We start from the raw sequence: 12,876 nt of genomic DNA, 5'->3' as shown, positions 1-12,876 counted from the left end.
ACAGGTATCTAGCCACATGGTGTTTGAAAGGAGTTTTCAGGGGACGTATTTAGCACTTGAGAGTATTCTAAAATAGATCTAAAATACCCTGCTGGGGAGAAGAGATTAGATCACCAACATCATCAGAAATATTACAGATACGCACACTGTTCCAGTTTTAATTTTGTAATTTGTTTGAGGGGAGAATATTGCAATCATTTCACAACATTTTCATGGGGGACGTTAAAGAAACTCTACCTTTAAAAAATACAAAAGTATTCCCCTCCTCAGTGGGAATCAGAGGTTTTCCGGGCCAGAACTGTGTTCATTTCAGTTTTGGCGACCCCCTGCTCCCTGAGATACTTATCTCTAAAGGGGCTGCCAGTATTTCAAATGTGTTATTATTCACCCCTTGTGGCCTACAGAAAACTGCAAGTGATGCTACTGGCAGCCCCATCACAGGTAAGTATCTCGAGAAGTAGGGTGTTCCCAGAACTGAAATAAACACAGTTGAGCTCAGGAGACCCCTCCCTTCCTCCCCCCCCCCCACTTCCAACCTAGTCCAATTATTCTTACTGTTTTTTTACAGAAACACTTTAGAGGGAACACCATTTTAAAGTCACCCTATGTTTCACATTTTACAAACAAATTCAGCATAACAAAATGTTATTTATTTTAAAAAAAAAATACTAGGTAACATAGACATGTAACCTGCACATTGGACATGTGACCTTGCACTTTAAGGTCATATGATCCAGCAAATTTGTATTTATAAACTGTTTGTCGCAATTTTTTTCGACAAACAAACCTAGCACATTTTTTTGCGCATTCATGAACAGTTTGTTCATCTCTATGAAAAAGCATTATTTTATCCTGATCAATAGGACATTAGGGGTTTTTAAAAGAAGAAAGGGAGAGACACATAACTATGTCAGCAAAGTACACTGAAAATATAATATTTAAAGCACCAATCCCAGCTGCTCATTTTTTTTTAACCTATTTTTTTATTTTATTATAATAATAATAATAATAATTATTATTTTTATTTGAACCCAGGAGTTTCCCGGACCTAAACCGTGTGATACTCACTGGTGAGGTTACCGGTACTTCTTCTCCCTCCATGGGAAATTGTCTCCAAATTTCCAGCCTAAAGGAAGCCGCGATGTCATAGCTAGTGGCTTCCTAAGCACAAACACTGCTAACTTCATATGTGAGTATTTAGGGGGCCCGGGGGATCCCAGTATCTAAAATTAGATCTAACCCCCGATTCGAATCATATCTAAAAATAAATAAATGGGATTTTTGTTTTACGCAATATCTTGCAATTCTCTGGGAAATTGATGATACTGTATGTTGTGGTACAGTATATAACCATTATTATAAAAGTGTTGGCTATTTAAAACTGTAGGTTACACATAAGAAGATATAAAATGTACCTTCCACCAGTCCTCATTTGAATCATCCAGGATAGTTATTCTATCACCTGGCCTGCAATAAAGACATACTATACTGTACACATTAAAAAACCTATGACAACAGCATTTTCAAATATATACCAATGTATCCCTTGACTTATTTACATAAACTGTCTGTCTACTCCTATCTATCTATCTATCTATCTATCTATCTATCTATCTATCTATCTATCTATCTATCTATCTATCTATCTATCTATCTATCTATCTATCTATCTATCTATCTATCTATCTATCTATCTATCTGTTTATAAACAATGGAGTGATTATATAATCACATTAAGGAGTTTTCACTGAAACTAGTCGCAACACAAATAATGTGTTGCTCACACTCGTATTTTATTTCCAGTTTTTACACGTTTGTAAATGAAAAGAAAAGCAATAAAATGCAGTTTTGACAAGTTTGTCTCAGAAATAAGTTGTAAGCAGAAGAAAAGCACGTTTGTTTCTGCAAAATGTCTGCAGGCAGGTTGCTTTAAAAAAAAAAAGAAGTTTAGGTCATGATTGTTTTTATATAGTAGCTGTTTCAGAGTTCGGCCAGAGATATGTCATATACATATGATATACAGTATGTCATTTTAAGAAATGGGTCAGCTCGACAGTCTCTATCTCTTTTGTCAATTGTATACATTCATATTAACTTCCATGCTGTTTTGCAATGCTCTGCAGGTTTCTCAAACCACAGGATTAATCATTAAAGTGGATCTTTTGTTAGCTTTAACGACTGTAACAAAGAAAGGGGTTTCATAACACAATAAGTGTCAGGGAAAGGAGTCAGTATGGTTTCCTTTCTCAAGAACTGGTGCAAAGCGACAAAATGACTCAGCTGGCAAATGGTAAATGAGCTTTCAACACTGGCTCTTTGTAAGTCTGCTTAGATGTTATGGCTGTAATGCTGGGACCATGAATAAACTGCAGAGATATATCTCAGGTGGCAGATTTCATTCGATGCTCTGCAATAGATCACTCATCCGCACCTGTGAAGTCTACTGAAGCCAGGATATTTAAGTCATGGAACCGTAGCAATATTTCAGACGCTATGCATCTAGAGTCAATAATAGAAAGGTGACAATGGCTAAGCTGACACTGGGTCTTCTCTGTAAAGAGGTTAAAGAGTGTTAAATATTCACTAATATGGCTTTTGAACACTATCAAGCATAATAGTAATTAGTGATTAGTCCTTTGATCTGAGATAGCCATAAAGGTTAATAAAAAAGAGAGAAAAGAGCAAGTCACACTCAATGCACAGTAAGTGTTTGAACAAAATTGAGAAAAAAAAAAACATATGAAAAGCATATTTATTTAGTAATTTTTCTTCTAATGCACCACTCACCAACCTACTACAGTGCGTACATGTGACATAAGCAGTTTAACCCTTTGCGTGCCCCCAGACGTAGTGGCTATGTCGTGGCCTTTTTGTGCTTGTTTTCCAGGGGATATTGCATGCTGCGCTCCTATGGACTATGGTGATCTGACACGCAGGCAAATGGAAGAGAACTCCCCCTCTTCTGTTTTCAGATTAAGTGACACCGCGAACACACGATCGCTCTGAGGAGAGGTTATGTGATTGCCATACACTACCGACACACTTTATTGCAGCACGGCTAGCACCGCAAGCCGGGGGATGCCCCGGTGTGCTAGCCGCACTCCCTCAGCGTGCCGCGCAACACCGATGCGCGGTCACGCGTCATCGGGTGCCTGCGCCCCCTGCACGCCCGTCCAGGTTAATGCGCGCGCCAGGTTACTGCTGCGGCCGAGAACGGGCAAATGCTCGAATAAACTCTGCCTCAGCAGTATGCCGGAATGTCAATAATGAAGTGTTTAGTTCATAGACATGAAAAGAAGTGGAAATATGGTATAAACTGAAATAGCCACTGCTCTCTACCAAACAAATACACTTTTAATATAGATGTAGCCAGGTCCCTCTTGCCCCCTTACCTCCATTGCAGGAGCGGGGAGGATGCACAGGCTACCGCCGGGAGCTGCGGGTGCCGCCAGTATTGCGGGTGAACCCGAGGAGGAGTAGGGAACCAGGCAGGCTGGTGACCGAGTCGCCGGAGCTCTGCGGCACACCAAGCAAGCAGGGGCCACCATGTTGATTGCGTGCGCATGCGCAGGGTGAGCTTTGCCCAGGCGCAGTGTTCCCAATAGTGCAGCGGCCATTAGCCAAGCTCTGCATAGCAGCCAGAGGGACTACAAGTGCCAGCATTCACCAGGGTGACTGGTCAGGTGGCGGAGCACAGCCAATAGGGCTGCAGTATCCACGGCAAGCTGCAAGAGATACATTTGGCACTTGGCACCACGCTTCAGTTGGAGCCAGGACTCAGAAGGGTAAGGTAGTGTTCGAGTGCCAGTGGTTCCGGGACTAGACCCAGATTGCCCCTTAGGTCCCAGATAGACCCCACACGTTGAGGTTGTGGCTGCTACAGGAAAACTCCCCCATATAGGGGCATTTCCCCATAGTTATAGCAGACTTAGGGTATTGTGTCAAGACACTGCGCATATAGACACTTAAGGTGAGACCCTCCAATGAGAGTTCACCCCACGCAGAAGCGGATTTTTCACGGACGATGACATCGCTGGATCAGCAGATCCCTGTTTGTTATTCGGCAGTACCCAAGTGCTGGAGCGCCTGGGCAGGTACCAGACCATGTACACCAACGGTTCATGGGATAGCGCTATTCCATACACTTTTGGGTGGGCCCTGACATTGGGGGAGAAGGACATCAGGTATATTGGTGCCAAGCACCCTATGTACTTTGGGTACACTCAATTGGTGTATTGGGGTTATGTGTGGGTTAAATACAGTACTGTGGGGTGCAGATTGCACATTTTTGTTCAATAAAACCTGTTATTATATACCTGTGTGTATTTACTATTTGGTCCCTGTGAGGGACTTATCCCGCTATGCTAGGATCCCTCGCAGGTGGAGGTGCTGCACTGAGGCGACCAAGCGACACCACAGGCACCAGTGGCAGAGGCTCAGGCCCTCTGGTAGCCAAACAGGTAATGACAGTACCAGTGGTTCCTTTAGTTATGGGGAAAGGGCTGCATTAAGTTAATCAAGTCCATAAAAATATCTTCAATTCAAATAAATACATGGGAGGTAGGTGCTCCTTCTTCCAGGTTGATTCCCAGACTCTTTGTTACCAGTAGTAGAACTCTAAAGGTGTGAGTGACCTATGTTTGTATTTTATAATTTACTATTAAAGGGTGTGTTTGTATGCTGCTCTGTTTTCTTTAGAATTAAATAGAGTGTTTTGTAGCCACGATGTTATACAGGTATCTTTTTACTAAGATATCTATGGATAGTAATTAGCTATTCACTTGACCATGGTAATTACTCCCTTTAGAGAGTTGTTTTCATTATTTCTTTATTAAGTAAGTTTGGTTAATGTAACACAGGGCACAGCTTTTTTCATTAGCGAGTATTATGGTCAAAACTGTGAGGATGCTGGGTACTGAAGAGTCTGTTTTCTATGACAAAACATGTTCCAATGTTAAAGAAATAACCCTCTTAACAGCTCCCCACATTCTCTGATTGCATGCATACATGAAACTCAATGCTATTTCTTACAAAACTTGAACTTTTTTATTTTACTCAATATTTGTTTGCATCTTGCCAACACAACAACTAAAAAAAAAATCTAAAATCTATTCAACCCAGAATTTTTTAAGAGAGATTGGCAAATATGTATTGTAGATTTGGATACCATCATTCCAGTCATTAGGTTGGTGCCTTATTTAAAACGTATTTTATTAGGAAACTCTCACATATACATTCTGGGAACATTTACTCTAGATTTTGTGTTTAATGTATATACAGTGTCTTTGTCATCTATGTGCTGATATACCCCACTTCTTTTGTTGATTAAATAGAATAAAGTATTTTAAATTAATTATTTTTTCACCACTGTTTACTAGAGGTGTGTCCAGAGTTTACTAGCTCAGAACCAATTAATTAAATGAATTAGTCGTTTTGTATGGTGTCAGATCAATTATCACCTACAGATGCAGCCACCAGTATCCGATGACTTGCCTGGGAAAATACCATGGCGATTTCACAGCAAATGGTGGAACATTTCTGTGAGATTCTGGAGCCAGACTAATGGCCCATCGGATTAACACAGCGGGGGTCCCTGCAGTCCCATTCAGTTTGAATGGGACCTTCAGGGACCCCCATGGTGTTAATCCGATGGGCCATTAGTCTGGCTGCAGAAATCTCACAGAAATGTTGCAGTTTACTGGGAGATTGCCGCACATTTTCCAAGGCAAGTCATCGGATACTGGTGGCTTCAGCTGTATATAGGAGAGTGCACGGCAAAGGGTTCTATGGTGTGTGCCGGGTCTTCCGCAGCCACCCCCAATTCTTTCTGTCCATTGCCTATCCTAACCCTTATGCACCCCTAAATATCCTGAACTTTTTGGCTGTGGGTGGTTCTTTTCTTTCTTGCTGCCTTGGGCTTATCTACTCTATATGGTTGGTATGGAAATGCCCCTTACTCTGGCTTTGGATACATATTGAAATCTGAGGGCGGCTTCTTAAAAGTCCATCCAGATGTTCCTATTTATTAGACACAAAACATTAGCATTGAATACTGCACTTGATGCTGTTTTGAATTTTCTTTGTAGCAGGGAAATGTTGATAAATCTTAAAGTGTATATGTTTTAATATTTTATCTTGGTGTGGAGGCAGACAGGCTTCCTATATTTTGTCAAGAGATGCAACTAAAGAAATACATATGCTTCCCCCCCTACTTATGCCATTATATGTATTGATATATGATTATACATATATTGAAAACTATATAATTTTATCGTTTGCTATAAACTATGTATGAAGTGGGCAAAACACTGTAAGATCAATGTATAAAGCAATTTTAGAGCAATATTTATGCAAAAAGCATGCTTTCATTTAATGTCATAAATGGATAAAGTTATGCGCTCTGATTTTTGGCCCATTAGCTCCAGTTTCCTATTGGAAGAGTATTAAAAGGAGGAGCTATGGATGAGTTACACGACATTCATATTATAATCAGATGTATAATTATATGCACATGGGGCATTGTTTAATTCATAGCATACACTTAATGCCCTGTGTTAACTGAAAATAACATGGAGTTAAGCATGTCTTACCTAAAGGTGACACTACTTTCATACATACCCTGCATGGGTGTTTAACTAAAGGTAAAGTTTCTTGTTTGTGCCATATGGCTGTGTAACTTCTTAAGTGTCACATATAAAGTGTCTGGAGTTAATACTGGTGTAACGGGTATCCCCCCCCCCCCCAATCGCATATATGGCGTATGTAAGGGGAACTTAATGTTACCAGGTGTTGTGCATTACCTGTTAGGCTCACAGGAGGGCTGAGCTTCCGCCACGGGGAACCTGGGGCAAGTATAATAAGAGTAACCTCGTACTTGGTGCAGCGCCTCCACCTGCGATGGCTCCCACCAGAGAGGGAGTGGTTCCTCGCAGGACAATATATATTAATACACACACACTCAGCATGTATAACAATCAATGCCTTTACTATGATAACGAAGGGTGGCAATAATACATAACATGTACACGTATACTCTAACAGTATAACCTTAACGGCTCCCTCACTCATCAGGAGTACATCTAAGTCCCCTCACCGCAGTGCCCCACACACCGTGTCCATGTATAGCAATATGTTGGTATAGGCTCGGTCCTCTAGCCACTCGCTAGTGTCCTTAAATAGTTGAGCCTAAGGCGGGATCAGCACCTGGTGACCGGTGTTGGTGCACTTGTTGTTATAATACCTCCCGGTCACGGCGGTGACCGGTACCTCTTTGAAAATGGTCAGGCGGATCGCGGTCTGCCTTCTGGGTCTCAATGTCCAGCCGTCTGGTCCCAGACGACTCGCCAGCAAACCTGCTCCGCACTCTTGTCCCTTTGTCCCTAGCTGGTACTCAGTAAGGGTGATGCTCGTTGCTACTATAGGCCGTACGGGGTAGCCTGTCCTATGCAGGTGGGTCACTGACCCCCTGCACCTACACTACCTCTCCCTTCACCACCCGGGTCCCCTCTGACTAACTTCTACCTAATACTCCCAGCACCTGTAGCAATGCACTGCAACCTGCTTGGTACCTGCAGCAAACGTGCTGCACACACACACGATGCCTTCTTGTCAGCCCTCACAGCACTGACAGCCGTGACACTGACAAGACTGCACACCACACGCACCTAAGGGCAGGGTCCCTAACCTAGGGGCCGTCCCTCAGTAATTACCCACTAACCTAGTGGGGAGTTGGGGCCTGCCTGGGATCTGGGGAACCTTACCTGGTGTAGGAGCCACTTGCTCCCTACACCCTTCCTTCCCCTTCCTGCTCCCAGCTCCAACTGCCGTGCTCCAAAGCACGTGAAATGTATCTATCTCCCTGCCTTGGAATCCTGGGCCTTCATTGGCCACCATGAGGCACCTGGTGCCTGCCTCCCTATGCATCATGGGACATGTAGTCCCGTGGAGGCTGCTAATCCATTGGGGCCGCGTGCGCGATCCTCCTGCGCATGCGCGAGTCTCCAATGGCTGCCGCAACTCCCTGACTGTCCCCGCGTATGCGCGATCACTCACACGCTCGCGCAACCTGTCATGGTGGCCCCCGCTAGCCGGGTGCACCACGGGACTCTGAGCACTCTCAGCGCTCCCTGCACTGGCCCCCACCTTCGTGTTGTGCCGGCGGGTCCGTCGCTGCCTCCAGCGGCACCCGCGACCGCTCGGCACTTCGTGAGGGGGGTCTCTGGGAGCCGGAGGGTACCTGGGGTACACTCTCCCCCTGGTGAAAAATCCAACGTCCCCGCTTGGGGAACGACGTCACTCAGCATACGTTTATACAATAAAAATGCAGGGCGTGATATGTACAACTTATCACACTTGACTCTAAACAATAGGGTACAGTCCAGTGCACATAAGATAACCCAGGCCAGCTGCATGTTTGCTGAGACCATTTGTTGGGTGCCCCTAACTGATCATGTGGGGGTACCTCACTTTGACGTCTGTGAGCCTCCCCCGGGATAAACTCTTGGAGAGCATGTTCTGGGGTAACATTCACAGGGTCCTTACTACTTCCTCCCCGTGGTGGAAGGAATAGTACAATGTCTCTTAGCCAGACCTTTACCCGGCCATCTGCGGCATGGATGTGGTAGGCCAGGATATCGTGACCTTTTCCGCGGTCCACCACATGGTGAATGGAGTGCTCCTTTTTGCGCGTAAGAGATGCCAATTTCACTGGATCACTCACAACACAGTCCTTGTCCCTAAGTACTTGAGAGGCTTCCACTGGGAAGTGAGCAATTGGCAATGTCTCTGTCCTCAAAGTCTCTGTTTCATCCTGCAGGGGATAAAGGGTTGATACCTTACCGCTGTGGTGATTCACGGTGGCCAACAGGTCCTCGGGGACCAGTCAGTTCCCACCTCGGCTGTCTTGGGACCTGTCCCCGACACTTCCGGGGAAGTCCACTCACTTTCTGGACACTCGGGAGCGTGGGGTCCCAGTCATGGGACCAATTGGGTTGGAGCGCACGGGCTCACACTCAGCTCAATTGTGGTAGCGGTTATGGCAGCACACGGGCCCACCGTCAGGTCATGAGCAGTCTCACCTCGGGCACACGGATGTCCAGCGATGTTCTGCTGCTCAGCAGGAGCATTAGTTGAGGCCTTTTCCACGGCCACCTCCATTGGAGCCATTTGTGCTTCACTGGACATCACGATGGGGCTGCCTTTTCTCTTCACCTGGATGATAGGTGGTAGGTACTGGTCCACTCGCACCACTGGACAGCGATCTTCTAAGGGGGACACCTCCGCCAGGACGCGATGCCAAGTGGAGCTAATCGCCCTGGTTGCCAGAGGTAAGGAGCTACCGTGCTCCGCGATCACCTGGAAGCTCACACCCGACACCCCTGGGGTAGTCAACTCACACTTGTCGTCGTTAGGTACTGATCCCCAGCCTAGACCCGATGGTACCATCGTAGTAGGCCAGACTGGCCATTGTAGGGCACACGGGCCCATCTCAGGATCCGCAGCAGATGGGATAAATGTCTGTTTATCTCCAGCTTAACTTGTGTGGTCTGCCGGCGGGCGCATCGCCACAGTTGGTTGTTGGTTGCTGGAATCACTAAGCGCAGATGGGGGTAGAGACACCTTACCCTGTGATTCTGGAATTTGCGGTTCTGAGTGAGCAACCAAGTCTAGAACCGGGGTTAGAGTGCACAGGCCCTCCGAAACCTTCGTGGCTGGGTAGATTGGTTAGCTGCAGTGACCGGCCCGGTACTGAAGCCAATCACTTCCGTCGGGGCAGGTTCCATTATCCACGGGCTTCAGGAACCGTTCCCCGCAGCAGGCACAGTCGGGCCCCCACATCAGGTCGTCCCTAGAACAATCACAGGTGGCAATAAAGCATTGTAGGCACTTTTCCCAATCAACCTCTGTCCTCCTGTAGTCTAGTGGAAGCTGGAGTAGGTCAACTCCCTTCTTCCAGGTTTCCCGTAAGCAGGGGCACAGTAGCACGAGTTCGTCTATTCCTGGTAATTGCCGGCTCACATACAGGTGCGGGTGGGTTTTACTGCATCCTGTACCTCCCTTAGGGTGAACAGTTGTTACAGGTTGAGGCTCACTGGGTGTGCTCCCCCTGGTGGAATTAAAGGAGGGACGGCACACTCTTTCAAGGAGTGTTTCTGGCTCTGCACTGCGCCACTCAGTTAGCGGGGGCGGGGCTTAGGTTTTCCCGCCAATCACGGACAGTTTTCTGCAACATTTTTCTGTGAAGGCTCGCAGTCAGCGACACATGCGCTCTCCTGACTTGGCGGGAGACGCCATTTTAGAGGTGACTCACTGGATGAGGGAGCCTCCATTTTGATCACAGTTCTGTTAACTACACCGCAGCTTTTTGCATAGATAAGAGGGTAGCCTCCTGTGGGGCACCTAGGGCTGATAAAGTCAGAGGGGCATTTTCCCAGCATATCTCCTTCTCCACCCTCATTAGTACGGCAGCCCAGTAACGAGGGACGCCATTCTTATGGTCTATCACCCACAATTGGTCTAGACCCAGGAGTTTCTTTAGGGCTTTCCAGATTCCACTCATCGGCACACGTGTGGAAACATTCCCTACTGCTACCATGTGGCTGGGCTCCTCGTGGAGCTCTAAGGCCCATTCGCTCACTTGTTGCGGCGTGAGCGCAGACATGATGATTGGGACAGTAACCAATTTAGAGTACTTAATAGGGCACCCCAGGTCTATCTCAGCAGCACCTCCAAATGTAACGGGTATCCCCCCCCCAATCGCATATATGGTGTATGTAAGGGGAACTTAATGTTACCAGGTGTGGTGCATTACCTGTTAGGCTCACAGGAGGGCTGAGCTTCCGCCACGGGGAACCTGGGGCAAGTAACCTCGTACTTGGTGCAGCGCCTCCACCTGCGATGGCTCCCACCAGAGAGGGAGTGGTTCCTCGCAGGACAATATATATTAATACACACACACTCAGCATGTATAACAATCAATGCCTTTACTATGATAACGAAGGGTGGCAATAACACATACTGCACCGACACACTTTATTCGAGCAAATACCCAGTATGTACCTGGCAGATACCTGGAATGCGCCGCTCCTCACCTCTGACAAGCCCCGTTGCATTTGCCTTCCCAGCCTGGGTTCATGCCTGGCTGACGGGCGGCTGATCTGTTAAATGATAATGATTAGGATTTAATAGGCTGCAATGCTTCGCGTGTCTACCAGATGGCATAAATTCATGAATTGTAATGCAGTATATATATATGTACTGTGCAGTATTGCAGCCAGCGGGAATAAAATGCTTCAATCCCTGCCGGAAAATAACTCAATGCACTCGGGCAGAAAACAGTCACAAACCTCAATACACCCGGGTATACCCGAATTCGTGGGACTAGCCGAGCTCGAATAAAGTGTGTCGCCAGTGTAACATGTACACGTATACTCTAACAGTATAACCTTAGCGGCTCCCTCACTCATCAGGAGTACATCTACGTCCCCTCACCGCAGTGCCCCACACACCATGTCCATGTATAGCAATATGTTGGTATAGGCTCGGTCCTCTAGCCACTCGCTAGTGTCCTTAAATAGTTGAGCCTAAGGCGGGATCAGCACCTGGTGACCGGTGTTGGTGCACTTGTTGTTATAATACCTCCCGGTCACGGCGGTGACCGGTACCTCTTTGAAAATGGTCAGGCGGATCGCGGTCTGCCTTCTGGGTCTCAATGTCCAGCCGTCTGGTCCCAGACGACTCGCCAGCAAACCTGCTCCACACTCTTGTCCTTTTGTCCCTAGCTGGTACTCAGTAAGGGTGATGCTCGTTGCTACTATAGGCCATCCCTACAGCACAGCAACCTTAAGTGACTTCAGGGAACACTCCTAGGGGCCTACGGGGTAGCCTGTCCTATGCAGGTGGGTCACTGACCCCCTGCACCCACACCACCTCTCCCTTCACCACCCGGGTCCCCTCTGACTAACTTCTACCTAATACTCCCAGCACCTGTAGCAACACACTGCAACCTGCTTGGTACCTGCAGCAAACATGCTGCACACACACACGATGCCTTCTTGTCAGCCCTCACAGCACTGACAGCCGTGACACTGACAAGACTGCACACCACACGCACCTAAGGGCAGGGTCCCTAACCTAGGGGCCGTCCCTCAGTAATTACCCACTAACCTAGTGGGGAGTTGGGGCCTGCCTGGGATCTGGGGAACCTTACCTGGTGTAGGAGCCACTTTCTCCCTACACCCTTCCTTGCCCTTCCTGCTCCCAGCTCCAACTTCCGTGCTCCAAGGCCCGCAAAATGTATCTATCTCCCTGTCTGGGAATCCTGGGCCCTCATTGGCCACCATGAGGCACCTGGTGCCTGCCTCCCTATGCATGTGCGAGTCTCCAATGGCCGCCGCAACTCCCTGACTGTCCCTGCGCATGCGCGATCACTCACACGCTCGCGCAACCTGTCATGGCGGCCCCCGCTAGCCAAGTGCGCCGCCGGGACTCTGAGCGCTCGGAGCGCTCCCTGTACTGGCCCCCACCTTCGTGTTGTGCCGGCGGGTCCGTCACTGCCTCCGGCGGCACCCGCGACCACTCGGCACTTCGTGAGGGGGGTCTCTGGGAGCCGGAGGGTACCAGGGCTACACTGGAGTTGGAATTAGAGGTGAAGAATGAAGATCTGGACTCTGCACTACAACAACACTGTAACTGTGAGAACGTGACTTTCTAAATGCTCTTATAATTTGTACTTTTCCTATCATCCAAAACCTGAGAAGTCTCTCCTCCTGCATCTCACTATGCTCTCCCTATTGCTTTTTTGTTTATTGTTTCCTCACTCCTTTGTAAACGTTTCTGTTCTCTCACACTTCCCCACTCCCCTCCTATCCACATTTC

General features: G+C 47.2%; 1 protein-coding gene across 2 annotated transcripts in view; it reads right to left on the bottom strand.

The window, feature by feature from the left end:
- Positions 1 to 12,876, bottom strand: part of STAC (SH3 and cysteine rich domain) — a 335,966-nt gene that overhangs the window by 27,020 nt on the left and 296,070 nt on the right. For both annotated transcript variants that reach the window (XM_075586507.1, XM_075586508.1), the window contains exon 9: positions 1,416 to 1,467. In XM_075586507.1, the coding sequence (XP_075442622.1) occupies positions 1,416 to 1,467 (52 nt within the window). The remainder of the gene's footprint in view (positions 1 to 1,415; positions 1,468 to 12,876) is intronic.

The sequence above is a fragment of the Ascaphus truei genome, chromosome 2 (assembly GCF_040206685.1).
Source record: "Ascaphus truei isolate aAscTru1 chromosome 2, aAscTru1.hap1, whole genome shotgun sequence".
NCBI lineage: Eukaryota > Metazoa > Chordata > Amphibia > Anura > Ascaphidae > Ascaphus > Ascaphus truei.
Note: the sequence above shows the minus strand (reverse complement) of the source record. Positions and strands in the feature narration are given on the sequence as shown.